This window comes from Etheostoma cragini, chromosome 23, assembly GCF_013103735.1.
Source record: "Etheostoma cragini isolate CJK2018 chromosome 23, CSU_Ecrag_1.0, whole genome shotgun sequence".
In the NCBI taxonomy this organism is placed as follows: Eukaryota; Metazoa; Chordata; class Actinopteri; order Perciformes; family Percidae; genus Etheostoma; species Etheostoma cragini.
In genome coordinates, this window is record NC_048429.1 from 5,797,955 (window position 1) to 5,820,713 (window position 22,759).

Here is a 22,759-nt window from a genome sequence, read left to right on the forward strand (position 1 = left end):
AAATTTGACCGACCGGGTTGACACTTCAGCGTGAGAAATCGGGGGTGTGGCGTGTGAGCGTGTGAAACCGGTCAAATGTGTGTGTCTCACGGCCAATGTGTGAGAGTTGGCAGCCCTGGCTCTGACTGCAGTCTGTGCCTGCTGCGCGAGGCTACTGCTGACTGTGAGTGCTTTTGGACGGGAGAGGGACTCACGGCAGCTCCCGTGGTTGAGCACAGTTTTTTTCCCCTCCCATCCTGTGGTCTACTCGCGCCCCCCCCGGGAGAGAGTCCGCGCCCCCCCGGGGGGGCGCGCCCCACCGGTTGAGAACCACTGACCTAGAAGGTAGGCCTTACTTTTATGGAGTTTAAGAGCAATCATAGTAATCCTTATTTTACTGACGCCACCTAAACGCCTGTCTAGGGCCCCAAACATTATGGTGGCAACCAGTGCCAACAGGTTGCCTCAGAATAAAGTGAGAAAGACTTTTTAAAGGATATGACATCAGAGAGCTAGGCCACTCCATAGTTGAATGAATCTAACCTTTCTTAAATATTTAAATTACCATATCTCAATTAAACTCCTAGTTGTCTACCAAGGTGTTGTTATAGTCTGACATCTGGGTTATTCTCTGAAATTACCTGTTATTGGCCAAAGCAGAGACGGTTAAGAAGTTATAGTGAATCTTTGGCCAAAGCCTGATGGCTAGATTTTTCTGAAGCCTAAATACAGAGCCAAGAGGAAGTGCAGAAGTCTAGTTTTCGCTTAGACCACTTGAGTTACAATATGCTTAAAGATTATTATCTATGTTTGACCCATAGACTCAATATTAACAGTCTATTGTTTGACCCAATGATGCCAAAAATAAAGTCCGTACTGTAGCTTTAAATGATGTAGCCATATTATATTATTTGATTATTATTACTAATGCATCACTTTGTAATTTCATTTATAAAGTGATCATATGTAAAAACTCAATTTTCCATACTATATCTGTCAAAAAAAAGAAGTTAAGTAAAAGAAAAATCCTCTGAGATGTAGTGGAGTAGAGACATAACGTAGTAAGGAATGGAAATACTCAAGTAAATTACCTAAATTTGCAGAGTACCATGACACAAACCTAATGATTTTCCACCCTTCGGTGTTGGTCTTATTTTGAAATTATTAACCGGATGTTTCGTGCCCTTCTGTGACTAACTGACGGATGTCTACGGTTGTGTCAGATAGTCGATCGATGGTGCGGCTGCTGAGCAAAAAAACGGGTAAAAAGATTTGTAAATTGACACCACCAACATAATTAACTCTTCAATTAAAACTAAACCGTCAAGAGGAATAAACCAGTGCCAGGTAAGCCTAAGCTAAGACTTTTACGTTGTATCTTTTAACTTTTTACTAAAGGGGCTGTGGCTAATTCGCTAACTGTTAACATTTGTGCTAAGGAGCTAACGTTAAAGTTAGTTGACGTTACTTCCCGATGGGAGGAGGTTGATAGCTGTCTAAAAAACTTTACATTGATTTAATTTAGTAAAAGCTACAATATCGGTGGTACTTTAGCGATTTTAGGTGTGCGAATAAATATAAAATAAAAGTTTAACGTTAACTAGCTAGTGTACCATTGACTGTCTCACGGTTGCAGTAAGGTTAAGTTGAGTATTTCAGGGTAACTGTTATCGAAAGTCCAAAGCCTTATGAAGCGAACGTTAGCACTGTTTGGTCGTAACGTTAGCGGTAGTAGCTTGCTAGTTTACAAAATGTCAATGTTTGTCGGACTTTTGGTTTTTATGAACCAGGTTAGTTCCTGTAAAGTTAGTTGTTTCAAGATGTTTCCCCACTGGTTTCTAATTTTCGCAGGGAGAGACTGTTTAATAGCCTGGATTGGTGAAGGGCGGGGCAGGTTTCGTGAGTAAAGATAACCCCCTGTTCCATGTCATATCATCCTGCAAGCTGAACTTAGAACATTACATAATTGTGTCATTTTCTATGGAGAGAGATGGCTTAGCTAGTCGCTACAGGCTGCCTGTTTCCCATGCTTCGTGTTCAGTCCAGGCAGTGTTTTAAATTGCGCAGTGCCAGTTAGCTCTATATGAAAGTCCATTAAGGCCAATAAGATGAAAATAGAATCCTCTAAGTCATTACAATGAAATTATGAGTAAGTATCTCAAAATATTCAATTAATATGTTTTTGAAAAATCTACTCATATACTAAGTCTTTATATTGAGATACTAGGTTACGTCACTGTTTTGACATACTAAGCTCTTATTTTGAGATACAAACGTAATCCTTTAAGATACCAAATCATTATTTTGAGATACTAGGTAATTCTTTCGAGGTTTGTCATAACTTAAAGGATTTTTATTTCCTCAGATTGCCAAAAATGGGCTTCCATAACTTCCCAATTTATGTCCTCAATCCTGTACTGCACAAAGTTAAGTAGGGTGTTGGTGGCTGTTTTATTAAGATTTACAGTAAAATCCTTGTCAACACAAGGTTATTAACCATGTGAAGCAGGAAGCTTACAATCTTTTTCTGAGCATGGCAAACAAGACATACTCATGATATTGCCGTGAATCAGTGGAAGTTATCGTCATAACAGTCATGCAGCTGAGCATTTAGACATGCCTAGTGACAGCAAGGGGGATTGGTTGGTGTCTGTGTTTGTTGGGTGTGTAGTGTTACCAGAATAAAGCGGTAGTGAAAGATCTGTGGTTCCTTTTTTATTTTTATTTTTTTCCTGGGGGGCCATGTGAACTATTGGCTCTGTCACAGAACTGAGCTAAACTTAGAATGGGTATTTCAATTTAGGCTGAAGGCACTGCTCTCCATTTAGAGGGACCTTTTGTTGGTGAATTCTCCAAGAGCACTCAGGAAGCAGGTAAAGGGATATGAGCTATTGTCCAGCTTAATCAAATAATGTGATCATGTAGCCTGTCAGTATGAGTGAACATGTACTACTCCCACCAAAGCAAGAATCCAAGAAAGCAGAAAGACAGTTTTTTTACATTAAGTTTGATAACAGATCTGAACACCAAACTTCCTAAATGTGCTATTAAAGATTAGTCAATCAAGATATTGTGAATATTGCAAATATTTTTCAAAATTGATTGAATGTTAGTCATTTCTTAAGCAAGAAATGGCAAATAATCACTGGTTTCCACTCTCAATTTGAATGAATATTTATATATATCTCAGTGATACACTGATTAACTTTAGGTTTTGGACTGTTGGTCAGACAAAACAAGCAATATGAAATCAACTTGAGCTTTTTGGAAATTGTAATGGGCTTAGTTGTCTCTATTTTGTGATTTTATATAGACCAAATATTGTTAATTATCAGTGTGACTAACTTTTCAGGCAATACTTTATATTATACCATTGCTAATTTAATATCTTGGGTTTTGGGAATGTTTGTCATTTGTAAATGTCACCTTGTGCTTCATGAAAAAATGTTCTGGCATTTAATAGACTGAACAATTAATTGAGAAAATTATCAGCAAATTAATGGATAATGATAAAAATAGCTTTGCATTCTAAAAAAGTTGCATTCCTTATTCACAAGCCGTCTTTAATGCAGTAAAGCACCTCAGAAATTTGGTTCTTCTGTGATTTCTTTCTTTGTGAGATAAGTGCTAATGTGCAAACTCGCAGTATAGAAAACACCATTAAAGGTCACAGCAAATGACTTTTGTTCATGGCACTTTCATGAGAAGTCTGCAGTTTTAAATGCATCACATGAGACTCTGCCTGCAGGACAGGGGCTTCCACAGGAAAAGGTGCTGAATTAGGTTGTCGGTGACGTCAGGATCCCCCCCCCCCCTTTCCCTGTCATGTCATACTAAATTTCCCTCCACTATGTTCCTCTGTGCTGCAGGCGTGTCCACTGGAAAATGCCTAAAAGTGTGGAACAAATACCATTGTTTCTCCCTGACCATGGAGCACTGTTTTTTTGAGCAAGCAAACTGGTCAGTTATGTTGAGGCTACAGTTGACCTGGTGTTGATGGACCAACGGTTTCATTGTCTGGTGTTTTGGATCTCCTAAACCACAGCATGAAGCTGTGTCAGTGATCTCTCTGGATTGGTGGGAGCGAGTAATGGAGAGGCTCCACATTTAAAAGGCCATACTCCTGTGAGATCAGCAGTCCCCTGCAGCTGTTGAGCTCACATGAGGGAAGCAGGGCAGAGGTGAATGACTGACAGGGAAAGAAAATCAAGGCCATGACCTGCCTTTGCCATGGAAACTTTTGACCTTCAGGCTTGTTTGCAACAACAGTCAAAAGAAGCAAAGGAATGATTATATTTTTCTCTCAAAGCCCAGTTGGGATTTAGCAACGTCCTGCTGTGAAACTGCAATATTGAAGGGAAAGATCAGCTCAGCTGCTCTCCCTGCGTGCAAGATATTGCAGGCGTTTTATGCAAGAAAGGAAGGAAATGGAAACAAAAAAATATCACCCCTGCTTAGATAACCAATTTTCACGTGATTAAGACATTAGGGCATCGGAAATGTAAAACGCAGCAGGCGCTGGAGTATCTTTTTAAGATTGCTTGTTATGGAGCAAAGGGCCTAATCCCACTCCATCCACTTGATTAGCATGTGTAGGCCTACTGATGATTTTAGTGAGTCGAACGTTACTGTGTCCCTTTTTTTTTTTTGTCTTCTTTTTTTATCAATTAATGGGGAGGATTATTTTCTGGATTAATTGTTTGGTCTATAAAATGTCAAAGTACTGAAGAATATCCCTAAAGCAAAGATCTTAAGAAACTTGAGAGCTGAAATGATTAATCGATTAATCGAGGGTTTGGACAGAACAAGACCTTTTTTTTAAGACATCAACAAATGTTTTTTCTGTATTTGCTGATTTTACATTTTATAGACTAAACAATGAATAGAGAAAATTATCTGCAGATTAATCAATACTGAAAATAGTCCTTAGTGGCAGCCAACTACTATTACAAAAGACAAAGAAAAGGAGCAAATTCTCAAAAAAAAAAAAAAACTGGAACAAGGAAATGTATTTTTGCTTGTATGACTGACTGACTATGAAAATAGTTCCCAATTATTTTCTGTCGCTTGATTAATTGACTAATTTGTTTTTGTAAGGGCCAGCAAACAAATATGGTCTCTCCTAAACCATAACAGCTGGATAGATTTTAGATATCAGTTCCTGTATTTAAGACGAAGTCAGTCATGCATTCTCATTGATTCAGACTCAATGTAAGCTTACATTGACAATCATAGAGACAAGCCTTGGAGGTCTCAATACTTTACAGGAAACTGAATTCTAGGAACCTAGAACTACAGTTGGAAATTAGCAGACCGGCGGCCAGTCAAATCTTTAAAAAATCTGAAATATAACACAGAGTTGTCCATTTACTGTACACACATTTCCCCTCTACAGCAGAACAAAATAATGACATTGTGTGACATTCATCAGCCTATGTCCTTGCTCCTATATTCTGTTGATAAGAGTTTGTCTGAAGTAAACTGCTTCAATCACTACAGTTTAAATAACACAACCTCTCACATCTTTATGGGTGACATGTGCTTTCAAAAAGGGAATTATGAAGTCTGTGCAGTGAGTGACAAACGTCCACTCAGGTTAGTTTCCTGACACTCTGATTATATTTGGACCCACTAACAAGAACACTCACAGCTTCAGGGCAGGTATGCATGTGCCTGTCAGTTGTGTATGCTCTTTTTTGTGTCTGTGTATCCTGTTGTTTCCTGCTGCTCATTCATGACACTGTCTCTGTGTGACAACCCACAGAGCACTCTGAAAATAAACACAGGGTGAATTTGTCTGCTGGGTTTTTTGTGGGACAGAATATGTTCTTGTACACAAGGGCCTGTGTTCCCCAGCATCTTTCCAACATTTTGAATATTTGCTTGCATCGTCTTCATCTATCTCCAATTCCCCCCTGACGCTGGTTGTGAAGGGGGGAATTAGCATTTCATGTCCATTTCCAACAGCATATTACTGTAAGCTTTCATGTGCTTTTAATAACACACATGGGCATCTCTGCTTCTGCTTTCTCACTTTCTGCCTCTCCTCTGCCTTTTAGATTGCAGCTGGTCCCATGCAGCCAACGCTCTGAATCATTGACAAATTGACAAAATACCAATGTTTGAATACACATTTGTAAAATTGTTAAGATGAATGTGGGCAGTGTGCGAAGTTGCTTAACATGCCAAGGTTTACTTTAGGCATGGTAGCATTAAGGAATGCATTTGTTCACTTCTATCTCAAGGCTGTCCTGAAACCAAATTCCAGCATGCTGAGTGCATTTACTTATCATACTTTAGTGGATATCTCTGTTATGTTTGATTATGTAATCACTAAGCCTGTAATCTAAGAACCCGTGTTCAAGTTTCTGCTACTATGAGGAAATCATGCATTGGTAGCAAGAAAGCTGTTTTATGTGTTTTGTCTCTTCAAATTTAGAGACGGTAATTTTTCCGTTTTACATCCTTAACAAATTTTCCTTTTTCTCAATGTGCTTTTGGATGAGCATACCAGCACACACAGTTGGATTTCCCAGTGTTCTCCAGTAGTGTCGCAAATTAAATGGACTTCAGACCTGGCCTTATTCCACAGCATTGTTTACAGTTGTGGGTCAAGCTGCGTTCAATTGTTTAACACAGTCCCCATGGCCTACAGAGCCAAGGGTGTGCAGATGGTTGTTCCTGTTTGCTTTTGATTGCATTAGGCCAGGGAAATGGCTTTTGTGCCAAAGGAATTCCCAATACATTGTTGTGGCTTAGGACATTTAAGCAATTAAAGGTAATTTGTTGTGTTTTAAGTCATTTGATTAGAAAACAATATCTAGATCTAATACTACAAAACATATGCCTTGATGAAAATCTGAGTGATACTTTACAGGATCATTTTTTAAGGCTACAAAGCATGGGTTTTCATAATATAGTTTAAATGTTCAATGTATTCATTGCTACATGTGCACAAAAAGGAACACAGATACTAAAGTACCAGTGGAAATTTGTACTCTGAAGCGTTTGATGTCAGAGGACTTGTTGCCATGTTTAGAGTGGATATTTGTGGTTCGTTCCATGTGTCCCTCTCTTGTGCCACAGCAGTGATTTGGTGAATGAAGAATATGGACAGCTGGTAGAGAAATGCAGCCGTGACAAGGGGACAAGTATGGGCTGGACAGTGTTGGAATAATTATTTTATTTTTTTAATGCTGAGAAAAAGTCTTCCACGGTCTATCTAAACAAACGCGTCTTGACCTCTTATACTGTGATAGATATCTGACACGCCACACATCACAATATTGATATTATAATGCTGGTGAGGGTTATAAGCAACAGAAAGCTCTGAGCTTTTGCTCTGTACGTTCAAAGGTGTGTTGGTGCGTGGGTGCGTGCCCAGACTTATTGGATTCAAGATTCTTTCAAATCTGACAGAATACATTGAAGTAAAGCTGGGAGATGTATCAATATATTTTAACCATGACAATAATACTTTATTATATTATATACCTTGATATTGTCAGGGTTGCAACTAACAATCTGCCAGTTATATTCTTGATTAATCATTTGAAATTCTCTGTACATTTTCTGTATATAAGATGAAAAATGCCTAGCAATATCTTTTAAGTTTTGTGTTTTGTCCACCACCTGCCCAAAAAAAATATTCAGTTGATTGTCATATTTCAAAGAAAAGCACCCTCCCCTCACATTTGAAGAGCTGGAGCCATTAAAATGTTTTGCATTTTTGCTGGAAAATGCCTGAACCAATTATCAAAGTAGCGACAAACAATTTTTCGAGTAACGCACTAATTGTTTCAGCTCTAATTATGTAATAATAAAAATAGCCTAGTATAAGAGTATTGTCAGAATGCTACACATGTGGGATGTAGCTTAATGTTGTTGTTTTTTCTGGTCTTCAAACAATAATTACCGTTAAGTGATCAAATGTTATGAACTAACTTTTCTGTTTCCTACTGCTGTCACATCCACTTCATAATGATTTCTTTCTCTAGATTTTGGGTGTGTGTCTGTGTGTGTGGTTGTTTGACCGACCGGATTGTAAACTACAAACACAGTTAAAGGGAGGCTTGTTTGCCAGCTAGCAGACCACAATACTACCCTCTGTCCAAGTCCTGCACCGGAGGGCATGGGCCACTGACCACTGGCCAACACACATGCACACAAAGACTAAGCACCAGCCATCGTCCTCTCGCTCAACTGAAAGAGGCCCCGCGTTCACTCTCGGCACTAAAATGCATCTTGTGGGATACGATCACAAGTGGTCAGCTCCAGATTAGAGATGGGTGTTATGGTAGATAATGTTGAAGTATGAATCTGACTAGTCTAAAAGTCATAGAGAAAGAGAGACCGAGACTTTTGTGTCTTCATTTGTCTCTTTTCAATATTCATTATTATTATTATTATAGGTCTTTTTATAGACTGACAATTTATTAGTTTTAGTTTATACCTTTTTTTATATTTTTCTTGAAAACCTTTTGTTTCTTTAATGTGTTTCTGTTAAAAAAAAAAAAGAATGTTATTCATCCGTAGAAAAACAAAAGCCTCTGTAAAGGGTTTAATTATCTTTTTAATTGTACATTTACTAGAAAAAAACCCACAGTTGATTTGATTTTTCTTACAGCAACTTGCTGCATGGCTGAGCTCTAGGACTAGTGATTTATTTTCTTCATCAATTCATTTCTCAATCTATCATTTTTTTCAATCATTCTTGAAGCATTGAATCAATCATTTCGTCTCTTAATTGTAAAAAATAATAATAACGGATGTCCATCATTATTGAATTCAGTTGTTTTCCCTCCTAGCAGCGGTTGCCATTTTCTCAGAGGGGAAATTGAATGTGAGCTGGAAAGTAAAGTCCAGTCTTGAGTGGTCTCTTGAGATGCATTTTAGACCAGTTCTGATGCCAGGTGTCCACCGCAGTCCGTCTCAGCTGCACATGACTGAATATGGTTACAAGATACTAGATCTGAACGGGGCCAATCAGGCTGTAGAGAGAGAAGACGCTCCAGGCTGATGAAGAAGGAAGGAGGAAGAGGATGGAGGGGATGAATACAGAGATTGTGTTGTTGAGTTTGAATTGATGGCTGTGAGGAGAGAAGAGGGCTAGAGGAGAGTAACAGAGGACTGTCTGTGGCACCCATCTCGTCTGAAGGAAACGGAAGCTGCCCGCTGTTTACTTCTTGACAGTTTCTTTTTCTTTCTCAGAATAACACACACACACACACACAGTGTATGGTTCAGACTTTGTGCGCCGGCAGCAACCACTGGGGTTTCAGTTTGTTGTGTGTCAGGGGATGTGAGTTTACAGAAATAGATGAAAATAACCACCTGCTGCCTAGATTAATAAACTAGATCACACACTTTATCTCCCCTCCATTTTTCTCAGTATCACTCTTCCTTTTCTTAGTCACATTATTCACCCTCTTATCAGTGACTGAGGTATGATGTGACCATAGACAATTATTAAATTTGTGTATATATATATATATATATATATATATATATATATATATATATATATATATATATGCACACACACACACACACACACACACACACACAGTCTATGGTTGTGACAGAATGATAATGTTGGCTCTCGATGTTGTCCTTCAGCTGTTGGTTTTGTATAAAGAACGTTTCGCTTCCTCTTTTTTTTTGCTGATATTATAAGTCAACTGTCTCTAATCTTGGCTCATTCCTTGCTGTATTTGAGAAGCTTACATTGAAAATAAATAAATAATACTGACAGGATAATGTTTATAGGATGTATTCTATATGAATGCATAGATGTGCTACCACCACACCAAATTTCCTTCTCAGTTTGATATATTTCTTTAAATGTTTATCAGTTACTTTTCGTAATCCACATGAACCACGCTTCACATCGGCATGAACTGGATCCATTGTACAGCACTTATTGGAAAGCATGTCACTTTTAAAGTTCCAATGACATGGTGCTTTTTGGATGCCTTTATATAGGATTGGGCCTTAGTGGTCCCCTAATACTGTATTTGAAGTCTCTTTCCCAAAATTCATCCTAGGAGCCGAATTACAGCCAATAGAGCCAGTCCCACAATGAGCTCTCTTTAGGATGTGCCATTTCTGTGTCTTTAGCTTTAAATTCTGTTCAGGAGGAGAGATGGCAGCATGGTGGGGGTGTGGCCTTGACCAACTGCCATGCTTTGCTTGTTTAAAAGCCATGATATGTCTGTCTGTCTGTCTCTCTCTCTCTCTCTCTCTCTCTCATACAACAAAACATACAACAAAACAAAGCAGAAAAAGTGGAGGAAACCTTGATGAGCCGATCTGAAATCTTCTCCTTATGAGGTCATAAGGAGAAGATTTCAGATCGACATCTGAGCATTCATTTTCTTGAAGGCAGAGCAGGATACCTAGGTCTCGGTTTACACTTCTAGCCACTGGGGGACCATAGGCAGGCTGGTGGAATTTATGTATTAATGTTAAAAAATAAGGACAAAATAGCAGCACCCATCTATTTTAATGGAATATTCTCTGGTCCAGCTTGGCTAAAAAACACTGAATCCCTCAGCACGTTAGCCTTTCGTTCACTACAGAGCCTGCTATTACAGAGGTGTATTAACAACAGCCAGTGGGGGGAATATAGGGAAAAACCACTGGTTATTTGGCGTCATAGTTTGGCAGGTGTTCTCAATTTTATAGGGGAAACCCTGCATCCAAAATTCATTTTGTTGCTTGTATCCTTACATAAATGTCTGTTTGTATTACTAGGCATTGGTAATGAGTGAACTAAGAGTGAGTTTTAATCACATTCATTCATTGACACTTGTTTTGTTTTTATGTTTTTCCAGGCCCTACACACTTGTGTAACTTAGGGCAGCAGCGATGTCGGGCTCCTACGATGACTCCATGAACGATGTCTCCAGTGATAGCTTCTGGGAGGTGAGACGCATGAATTCCTTTACACTTTAGACAGTGATTTTGGGGTATCTGAAAACTGCTGTGTTGAGATGATGTTTACATTTCACAACATTGGAATTAATCCAGTGACTACGCAACACAACAATGCTTCTGTGAATTGTGTTTTGTTAATAAATTCAACTCCCCTCAGAGAGCAATGCCCATTGAAATCTAGTATGATCCATAGCCATGACTAACATGTTCAAGCTCTTTTTCAACGATCTTACTGTTTTCTCTGTCTGTTGCTGGTTCTTAGGTTGGTAATTACAAACGATCAGTGAAACGGGTAGACGATGGTAACCGACTGTGTAATGATCTGATGAGCTGTCTTCATGAGCGTGCACGTATTGAAAAGTCCTACGCACAGCAGCTCACGGAATGGGGGAAGCGCTGGCGGCAACTCATAGAAAAAGGTAGGATTATAAAAAAAACTCTATTAGATTGTGTATAGCAGTTTTCATTTCCAGAATCCAGTACAAAAAAGTACCAGGGATTTTGTTGTTTTCTTTCTTAGGACCGGGCAATAATATTAAGACATTAATGCATTGGCATCATTGTAAAACAGATGAATTTTCCAATTATCTCTCAAAGTATGCCGGTCACAGTCACTAACAGGTGAATAACTCTTCCCTCAGGTCCTCAGTATGGTTCGTTAGAGCAGGCGTGGTTTGCTCTGTGCACCGAGGCTGAGAAGGTGAGCGAGCTCCACATGGAGGTGAAATCCGCACTGATGGGAGAAGACTTTGAGAAACTGAAGAACTGGCAGAGAGATTCCTACCATAAACAGATGATTGGCGGCTTCAAAGAGACTAAAGAGGCTGATGACGGTTTCCGCAAGGCTCAGAAACCCTGGGCAAAGAAACTCAAAGAGGTGTGGATTTCAAACATGGTACTAAAATAGTATGGTGTGTAGTATAGTCATAGCACCTTTTTAAAGTAATTCCCACTGAATGTGTTTTACACTATAAGCAGTTGCCACTAGCAAGTCACTGATTACAGCCATGACTATCAATTTTTTCCTCCAGTTCACCTGATTACACATTACTGTCTATTGTTTTCCCTCCATGACTACCTGCTTACTCAACACAACAGAGCAGAACAACACTTGCAACCTCTTGATATTGAATAACAATCTATTGCCAAACAAAGCCACAGTGAGCCATGGTTAGTAGCCAGTAACTGCATCCTGTAGTTTTTTGACTGTCAGTGGGAGGGAAGGAAACACAAAGACTGGCATCTCTCAGTTCAAAATCGGCAACTGCTTTTTTTTTTTCAACAGCCTGTTTATTTGCCAGTGCACACATTCCTTTCTGATTCTGTGCACACATGTTAGAGCGTGCACATCCAAGTATTTGTATGTTCAAAGCCATTGAACATTTTGCAACCTCCAGGCTCCTTGCCCCATTGTGTCTGTGTCTGTCTGTCTGTGTCTGTGTCTTGTGTCTGTGTCTCACATCCTGGCCTTGTCATTGAGCGCCAGCAAGGACAGAACAGTAGTTTTGTAGCCCCAGTGATGTATTGATTGGCCCGACAGACAGGGAAAAGTGAGTAGAGGGCAGAGAGGAAATTGGGCTAATGAATTGGTCTAGAAAATGAGTAGTTGACATGGGCAGCATGTCAATATTAGACACGTATTCTAATCAGGATACAATATTTAACACACAGTCCTAAGCCGTCATGGGTTTAAATGGATTGACACACAACCGCCTGTCAATTTAGGGAGGAGGAAAGGCTGCTTTTTTTATGACCTCATGGCTGCTCTGGCCTAGGCCTAAGTTACACAAGAGCTCCTTCAAATAAAACCACAATAGATGAGTTTGCCGAATCAATTCATATCTGTGCAAACAAGTGTTATCAACTTTACTGTCAAAGAGAGAAGCGAATCTAAAGACTTTCCTCAAAATGACAGAGGCAGCCACATGCATGCCCATTTTGGGAAAAGATGGCTCTAAAACAATGACCTTGATTAAACGTTATTGTTGTTATTTGATTAAAAATGTAAAACTTTTAGTGACTGATTTAGGGCAATTGTCCAATAACTTAATTCACTAAAATATATAACTTCCCGTGTCAGACCCCAAACTTTGATTGCTCTTTCTCCCTCTCCACATTTAGTTTGTTATACAAGACTGGCACTATATCCTGTATTTTATATTATTGGTTGAATCCACAGATGGAGACGATGAAGAAGTCTTACCACTCTGCCTGTAAAGAAGAGAAGCTGGCAGCCAGCAGGGAGACCAACAGCAAACTGGAGAGCAACAACAACCCCGAAGCCCAAAAGAAGCTCCAGGAAAAGGTGGAGAAGTGTCAGCAGGAGGTGCAGAAGGTAGGACTTTGGAAAAAGACTAGGTGGGGTGTCAAGTTTGTGGGGTTTTCTGTCTAGAAAGGTTTCTAGCGGTATTTGATTGTATGCTTGCTTATTTCCTTCCATCTATCTGTTTTGTGAACTGGTAGTTTTCAAGACTGTCTCGAGGTGGATTACAGTTAAATCTCAGGCTCTGGGTGTTTTGGACCAGTTAATTATAACTCGAGTAAGCTCTGCTAAAAGAAAAAATTACATCAGCACTGGTAGAGGTCTAGATACACAAGTAGATCATCAAGTACATTTACATGTGCAAGTCCATGTTTTTGAATACTGTATGTTTTAATTGTCACTTCATTCCACCCTTTCTCCAAGACTAAAGAACGCTATGAAAAATCCCTGGAAGAACTCGACAAGTTGACCCCTCAATACATGGAGAACATGGAGCAAGTGTTTGAGCAGTGGCAGCAGTTTGAAGACAAACGAATCCGCTTCTTCAGAGAGCTGCTGCTGGAGGTTCAACAGCACCTGGATCTCTCATCCAATCACAGGTCAGACACAGAACAGTCACATGTGTAGCTCTTTTCCAGTCATTGGTCAGACTGGCCATCTAATAACTGAATACATAAATACAGTATAGCAGTTCCAGCTGATGAATAGCGCTGAGAGAGATGCTTGAGATTTTAGCTATCCCCTTTAAAATAATGTATAATATTGTCTCCATAGATTCCAGACAATCTACCACACGCTGGAAGACACAATTTCTGCTACTGATGCTGAAGAGGACCTGAAATGGTTCCGATCCAATCACGGCCCCGGCATGCCAATGAACTGGCCCCAGTTTGAGGTACCACAGCCTTGATTTTAAAAAAATAATTGAAAAAAGGAAAGATAAAAAGTGAACTGGTTGATAGAGGAGGAATGGAGGAGAACCATCCAGACTGGTGCTTAATGGGTTCCCAGAAGGTTTTCATGTCACAGATTCATAGGTTATGGTCCCTCACTGTATTTAGTCTTATGACAGGATTTTTATTGTTGCTGACTTGAAGACAGAGTAATATTCCTTACATATCATTGTGGAGTCTTTAATTAACTCCTACAGTAGGCCAATAGGTGGGATCAGGGGAGAACTTGCTTAGACGCATGCGTGTTATGCGTGCCAATAACCAATGTCCACAATTTGTCTTCCTTTTAGTTCTGTGACCCATTTATTTTACTTGTCAAATAATTAGATCACTGACCTTACTGACACGACTAAACACGGTAAAAAGCTGTATGCCTCCCCGTTCCCCCACACACACCTATGAACCTGTGTCTAATCACCTTTATGCCCTCACAGGCATCGCTCCACCCAGTGTTCAAACATAAAAACTGCAAATATAATTAACAAACCGATGTGGTATACAAACAAAATGTAATGGCTTAGTGAGGTAATTATGAATTAATTACAGTCCTTACTTATCTTGAGAGGCAGGTATCTCCTAAAGACCCACTGATGCTCCCCCAGGCCCAACTGTGAGAACCATCAGTAAAGAGAACATTGGGAAGAGACAAATAGTTGTGCTGAAAAAAAAATGTCAAGAGCACCATTGCAATAGCTTTTTACAATGTTACACGTTGCCCGAGCATGAATTAATGTCCAGTGCCATTTTTGTCATGGACGTGTGCTGTTTGGCAGCAGGTGTGGAAGTAAATCTTTCCTTAGCGGTCAGAGAGCCAAGGAGAACAATTTAGTTTATGTCATCTTCCCAACAGGAGGTGAAATAAGAAAAAGAGGGCAGGAAGTAAAAGAAAAGCTGCATGTGCTTGCAATGCTACAATATTTAGTTTTGAGTGCTCTTGCAGGCATAGCGGTTACATTTGGGATTCTTCTTCTATTTCCATCATCACCAGGCTGTTTTTCTTTCTGAGTAATGCTCGGTTTTTTGGAATGCTTTTTAGGAAAGGAATACATCTTCTCTGTGACAAAATACACGGACACAACAGAAACAAGTGAGACACAACCTATTAGACATCCAAGAGAAACTTGAATGAATAATACATGTCATAAACAATACACCACACTCAGATCTGGATTATTCTGCAAGCAACCAGTTCTTTAGTTCATATCGTCTGTTAGGTTAGCTATCTCTAGAATCATTTTTTAGTCTTTGCTACATTCACAAACTAACACATCTGCAGCTTACAGTGTAGTATACTCCACAGCTTTAGAATTAGACTGTGTTGTCCACATTAACCCTTTTCCACACCTACTTTCCTTTCCCCATGTCTGACAGACTTTGGACTGGTCACACCCTCGCTCCTTTAAGAGAAGGTCCATTGTAGTGAGTTCTGCATGGGAGGGCTGTTCTTTTTTACAACAGCCGTAATGGGAGATCCTTTTTTCCAATAACACTCTCACTCCTTACTGCTTCCATTTATGTGTGTGCTTTTGAGGTGGCTGTGTGTCTTGTATTCAAGGTGCTTGGCCCTTCCATTCATTGTTCTGTCCATGCTAACCCTGCAGTATGTTACATGAAGCTCCCATGGCTCAGCAATGCCACACAGTCTCAGAGGCCGTGAGCCAGACAGAAAGACCTTTTGATCTTTAAAAGTTTGAGAGGCCTGAGACATCAGAGGGGTTATACAAGGACTTTGTAAATCTCAGAGCTCACATTTACTACTGTACTATATCATTTCTATTATAGAGGGACATTGCAATTGCATTCTTAAGTTTGATCATTTATTTGAGACATCCAGCTCCAATTCAAGATTGATATCATGCTGCCATGTTGTGATAGATACTGGAAATCTCTACTGAAACTAAAAGTCCGGGAATTTAACAAAAGTGTTTATCTGTTTACCAAAATAAGTCTTTTCTATAACTGTGTTGCTGTTGTGGTCTCTCTTTTGTTTGACTCTCTCTGGTCAGCCTCTGGTGGAGGGGAGACTGCTTGGTGCTCTTTCTTTCAACAGGGGATGGATACTGTACATGGTTGTGTCTCTCATCTTAGCAGGCCTGCACTGGACTGTATAAACACACATGCATGTACAGATTCAAAATCCAGAGTCAGTGTCACGACCTACGAAGTGTCTCACAGATTTCTGGACTGACAAAGTGTGTGTGTATATTTCTGTGCACATGCCTGTAACTTGTTCTACCACTACTAGCTGTGAAGGCATGCTTTGAACCAAGCTCAACCACTCATTTGGCCAAGTTTGGCACAGTTGTAGATGTAATACTTGACTCTACTGTGTGTCTGTGTGTATGTGCCTACCAGGACTGGTCCATAGACCTGAACCGAACCCTCAGCAAACGAGAAAAGAAGAAGCCATCAGAGGGCGTCACACTGACGGGCATCAGTCAAACAGGGTCAGATCAGCCAGTTCAGCCTGCCAAGACCAGCAGCAGGTAGACATCTGGTTGCTCAATGACTCACTTTTACTGTCTCTAACAAACACACAGAAAACTGAGCATGTGTTCGTAATGCTTACACAAACACACTCCCTTACTTATTCTCTGTGTTCCTCATCCAAACTCCCCACATCAGATATACTCCAGCGTGCCACACATGGTGTCTTCCTCTTAAGGAATGCTTGTAAAATGCTACATAGGGGAAGCTCCGGCAGTGACGTCTAGTTGTCCCGCCGTTTCCATGGCAACAGTAAACATTTTGTAACAGTTTGTTGGGAACAAATTCATCCCCACAAGACTCGAGTCGGCTGACACATAGCTGAAAGCAATCCAAAAAAGTAATGTGGAAATATATTACTCACACACATGGAGACCTTTTTATACCATGAATATTTGTATTGGGAAGTTTAAAGAAGGCCGGATTAGTGTTCGAGGCAAACCCCCGCACCTGGATTGAGTTTTTGATTAACACAAAGATTAAAAGAAAACATTAAATGAAAGTTACGCTAAATAACCTGTGTTTTTTATGACGGAAGAAGTATAATTCAAAAACCTTTTTGAGATTTAAGTAAAATGTCAGCAACACAAAAGTTTTTAATGATGTAAAATGGAATAAGACTGATAAACATGGTTTGGACTGGTGTAGAGACGCTTCATGTTTGATTGGCAGTTTTTAATAGCACGATGTAATCTTTTTAAGACGAGATAAAGAAAGAACTTAGTTGTTCCCTGGAGAGATATTTGTCTCTGGTGTTGTGGCAACAGCACCAAGGGCATAACAGTGGTTAGATGGAAACGTCAACCATCTGATCGGATTAAGATAAAAACTTCTCATGCATCCGTCATCTCGGTGAAAGAGTTAATTACAGTTTTGCATTGTGGGGCTAATTGTTGAAGTTGCTATGTGTGTGTCATATCTGTTGTTCAGAATTTTAAGTGAGGCGTGATTATCCTGTCCTGTGTTCTGGCAAATCTCCCCTTATTCAGACATAGTAGGAAATGGTGTGTACATGCCGAAATCATGAGAGCATTAGAGCAGTGTGTAGAGGAGTCAACAAAGGGAATGTCTGGAACGGAAAGCATTTGACCCCTGAACCTGAGAATGTTGACTGCCTCTCCTCATCCTGCATTTGCAGCACATTGTTTTCCTGTCATTTCCTACATCTGTGGGTGTAACTGATGGCTCTTGTTTATGTATAGGGTCTGGAATGGTTAAATCTGAAACAATTAAGATTATCTTTCTATAGTCACAGTGTACTGAGGGCCAAACATAGATTTCACCTGTGAAAGTTGGTGCCTTATTTTGATTGTAGATTTTGTCGTTTTTTATCAGCATCCACTTATTTTCTCTTTTGGATTGTCTGAAGCTTGAGTCAACATGGTTTTAACACCCACCGGATAAGACAGTAATACAGCTCTTTGATTGGTCATATTTATAAGGTCACGTTTAGTTGTTGACTGAAACCATCCACAGTTACATTGTGCCAGAGTCTCAGTAGAGCGGTGTTTGGTGTAACAACTCCTCAGGCTCAACTCAGAGAGCGTGGCATGACTATGCAAACAAAGGCGTCCACATTTCTCCGCTTCTCATTCTCAAGGGCCAACTGATATAGCTACTGCTGTTCACGGTCCAATAAGTCTGTAAACAGGGAGTAGAAACCCTGTGTCTCCTCCATACACTTTTTTTCCTTGATGCAGAAAGTGACAATTGTAGGAAGTAAACCACCCTCATGTGACTCCTGCAGAAAGCTTTAGCACCTAAACAAACCCAGAGCTGACAATCAGGTGTTTGATGAGTGATAGTGTCTTATTGATGTTTTTATAGATTTGTATTAACTATGATGAATGTCGTCTATGTGCGTGGAGGCACTCAAGCCAGAACAAGTCAAAATGTTTTTATGGTGTCTTTGTATCTTTTTAGTCTGAAATACAGGTGTTTTGTTGACTGGTTGTAATATCTTTTTGATGTTAGTCATGCTTATTATACACCAGAGATCTTCAACCTCAGTCACTGCAGGGTGGCCTCCAAATTATTGTTTGTTTTTGAAAGTTCTTTTTTTTTCTTCAAAAATTGAGATGTCTTAACATGAATCCAATATATTACTAGCAAATATAAATCCCCACTGATGATAGCATTAGTGGCCTATAGATAAGGTTCAGTTAAGTTTCTAGAAATTCTAAGTAGGCTTTAGGCCGCCCTACACATTAATGTAGACCCAGTTTAATATGCAACTTCCTTTTATACAATATATGTAGTAGGGGGTTCCTGCTCCATATTTTTCAGTTAAGGGATCCTCTGTTTAAAAAACGTTGAAGACCCCTGTTACACGATATTTACTAGGTCATCTATCTCTTGAAACAAAGTCACAATTAAGCTTCAAACTCGTTAGCTGGGTATGCTTAGGTCCATACGAATGTCCACAGCAGGTCATGTATGTCACAGGTGTATTTTTTTGTGTGTGTGTATGCGTGCATATCCACAACCGATCTCTCACTGTGTCCCATGTTGTCAGCCTGACTGTGCCCACTAACACAGCGCCAGTGGGCTCAAACCCCTTTGATGAAGATGACGATGATGATGATGGGGAGGAGGAGACGGCCGTGGAGCAGCCGACCACAGTCAACCACATCAGTGTGAAAAAAGAGGAAATAAAAATGTTGGTGAACAGAAGAAAAACACTCCTCTACCCACAACCTCCCCGCCTTTTTCTTGTTTCCATCTTTTTGTGGTGGATTGCCGTTCGTGGCGCGTCTCTTGCGTCTCTTTCTTTGTCTCGGTTACTTTGATCCTTTCTTTATTACATCCATCTTTCCTCCCTCAGGTGGCAGGTTTTTTGTGTTTCTCTGCATGGTCGCTGGAATGGCACACAAAGCCAATTTGTGTCTGTCCTTCACTCCTAACAGTGCCCTGTCTTGCAGAACAATAAATGTCATGCGCATGGGGGCGCATGTCTGGGAAATGTCTTACAGTCAGATCTGAATATTGAAACCTATACATATTTATATAGGTTGTTTAAATTAGTTTTCAGTGCAATACACATGCTGTATAACATCAAAAGAAGTGTGTACATACAAATACCAATGTATCAAAGAAAATTAAGATACAAATATGTAAATTCAACCTTTGGGCAACCATCACACTGCATTTCGTTGCCGTAAATTGTCAAAAAAAGCAGGTAAACCAGTGTCAGTAGATGTGGAATAAAAGATACTGAAAAGGTCTGACTGTAAATCTTTATCTACGTGCTGCTGGTGTGTGTTTATTGTTTTTCAACTTACAACTCTGTCAGATCAAAGTTCTCTTTGGTGTTTAGGTGGCTCCCTCTGTTGGCCGTTCAGGTTAAGCTCCAATCATTCATTCACAACAATGATTTGTCTTGCTTGGTCTCATGTTGCTGTATTTTTCACGTGTCTTTTGAAATGTGGTCATGTTGTTTTATTGCATTGCTTTCCTTGTGTGCACTCTGACTTGAAGCTCTTGATCTGAAAGTGGCATCAAAGAGACTTTTAAATCCTTCATGCAACCAAACGCTTGCTCTGTAGCATTGATGCCATAAGTTGGCATGTTTTGCACTTTTCTATTCGATGTTTTTAGATGAATCACAAAGCTGTCCCAGATTTGAAAATGCACTTTCGTCTTTTTGTGTGTTTGACACACCTTGACTTGGTGTTATATTTATCTTTCTTGCTTTTCTTACTTTGATCATATGTTCCTGCTCACCCCTGGCATGTTGGAATTTCCCTTTGATGCGTAAGGCCCGGAAAGGAAAAATAAAATACATTGTTAAAGAGGCTGTTTGTCTGTCCATCCAGTGCCAGCAGTATGGAGAAGACTGCAGACTGGTCAGATGAAGACACAGGTGGGAACCCTTTCTCCGCCAACGGTGATGGGAATCCATTTGAAGATGAGCCGGCTTCTCCCGTCATATCTGTGCCTGTCAAAGCCCTCTATGACTATGAAGGCCAGGAACAGGATGAGCTTACCTTTAAAGCAGGTACATAGCAGGAATGGTGTGACAGGCTGAAAAACACAGATACTACCAAAACAAAACATGTTTTTTTTCTCTGTTAGATCCCAGGAAGTTTCTGTAATTAAAAAAAAATCACCCCTTCCTCCTTTTCCTCCTCCAGGGGATGAGTTCACCAAAATTGGTGAAGAAGATGATCAGGGTTGGTGCAAAGGCCGGCTCAAGGATGGAAAAACAGGCCTCTATCCTGCTAACTATGTGGAAGACATCCAGTAATGAATTATCACAAATTAATAAATGTGAAGAAAGTGGTGTGTTGACAGTGCGGCTGGAAACAATATTTTTTAGCCATTTTCTTTCTGTTGGTGAAGACGGAAAACAGAAGTTGCAGATTACTAAAGGACCACTTGAAATGTTGTTGCTTGCCACAGATTGACAGTACAAAGATGGAAATAAACCACAAGTTTCCAGATTATTCCGGGCAAAGAAGATCGCGGGAGAAGAATTGCTGTCAGTGTAAGATATGTTACTTAGAATCCCATTTATGCTGTTACAAAAAAAAGAATAGCCTTTCAAGTATATATTAGATGTAATGTATGTGTGAATTTATATATTGTTAAAACAAAACACTGGGATGACACTGACAAATCATCTTGCGATGTTACATGCAGCCTAAATATGTAAGCCACTATGGATTAGTTAAGGGAGATGACCCTTTTTATAACAATCTCTTTTAGGTTTGAAACCATTTCTGCCTTTTTAGAATCCAGTCCATATATGTGTATTGTTAGATTTTTTTCTGACAATGGAAGCCCTTATGTTGACATAATTGTGTCAGATTTGACCTGATTTAAATTAGTGCTAACATTGTTCTGTCTTTCCATTCAGTTCATTAACTGTTGTGATTTTTTTATAAGGAACGATAAAGATCCTTAGACCCTTATCCTGACGTAGACCTCATTTAGTTCACAGTGAGTCGGTTTCTCTAGTGACTGCAATTGAATGTATATTTGCTGATTGAATTTTCCTCACTTTTTGATTGTTCACTTTTGCTAATGTTGGGTTTTTGTAAGCATTTACCCATAAATCCTTTCAACAAACTGTCCTCGACCTCACACAGATCTCTCTACTTTTGATTGTAGATTGTCCTACAATATGGGTTATTTTTTAACACTGAATTTATTTCACAAACGTTTATCTCACTTGAATCTCCATGTTTTAATTCTCAAACTTGTTAAATGTCAAGGTATAGGAGAATATGGAAGCGTTTGTTTTTGTGTTGCGTTTTTTTGAAAAGATATTACAATTTATAGCAATAAAAACCACAGCCAAGTATGGCTTGCATACATGCATGTAAATAGCCTGGATGAAACTTAGTCAAACAAATTAAGCATCTATCAGATGATATGTAGTTGGAAATTGCTGATTGTTAATTTATGATGCCACAAGTGCTTTTGTTCTACTCTTGTTAGAATGCTGTGACTGAGAATCAGTTTGTATAGTAATTGAATGTTTTATGGCAAATATCCCTTAAATCTGTTATTTTGATATATTTGTAAATACAATTATTTTCCCCATCACAGAGAATCTCATTGAATTGATCAACAAATAAGTGAATAATTGTTCATTTCCCCTTAGGAGCTTTGATATGAATGGACACACCGGATGTCATAATCTTATTACAGATGTTTGGATCATCAAGTGTTTTGTAAGCTTGCATTTTTGCAAAGATGAACTGCAGTCTTTTCAATTTTGCAGGCTCCAAATTCATTAATTGCCTAATGTGTTTGAAATTATTGAAAAAAGCAAGTGGATGCCTTTAACTGCAGCACGAGAGTAAGATGAATATTCTTGTCTTTAATAATAGTGAGAAAGGTGACATTTTGCCATATTTTCAGGGCATGCTGACGCAGCAACAGCTGTACTTGCACAGTAAGGTTTGTAAATGTTGTCCCGCAACATAATAAATGAATTTATTGGAAAAACAATTGGCCTTTGTCTTTAGTACTGATATTTATTAGCTTTACCTTTTCACTAATGATGTCAAGATATTTACTGGATCTAAAACGAGCTCAGTTGTTTGTATGGAAATACTTAAAGGGCTTTGAATATTAAGCCTTGTGTTGTCCTCCCGCCGACCTTCAAATTTAAAATTAAAAACCTATTACC

General features: G+C 39.4%; 1 protein-coding gene across 4 annotated transcripts; it reads left to right on the forward strand.

Moving 5' to 3' along the window:
• Positions 1-1,105: 1,105 nt before the first annotated feature.
• Positions 1,106-22,578, forward strand: pacsin2 (protein kinase C and casein kinase substrate in neurons 2). 4 transcript variants are annotated; one of them, XM_034863614.1, is made up of 12 exons: positions 1,106-1,326; positions 10,815-10,905; positions 11,180-11,336; positions 11,559-11,794; positions 13,097-13,252; positions 13,604-13,779; positions 13,955-14,075; positions 15,505-15,552; positions 16,489-16,619; positions 19,136-19,279; positions 20,436-20,617; positions 20,754-22,578. In XM_034863614.1, the coding sequence occupies exons 2-12, from the start codon at positions 10,849-10,851 to the stop codon at positions 20,864-20,866; spliced, it is 1,521 nt and encodes a 506-aa protein (XP_034719505.1). In that variant the 5' UTR covers positions 1,106-1,326; positions 10,815-10,848; the 3' UTR covers positions 20,867-22,578. The 4 variants fall into 4 exon arrangements, with proteins under 4 accessions (XP_034719505.1, XP_034719508.1, XP_034719507.1 ...); XM_034863617.1 differs by lacking the exon at positions 19,136-19,279; XM_034863616.1 differs by lacking the exon at positions 15,505-15,552.
• The last annotated feature ends 181 nt before the right edge of the window (positions 22,579-22,759 follow it).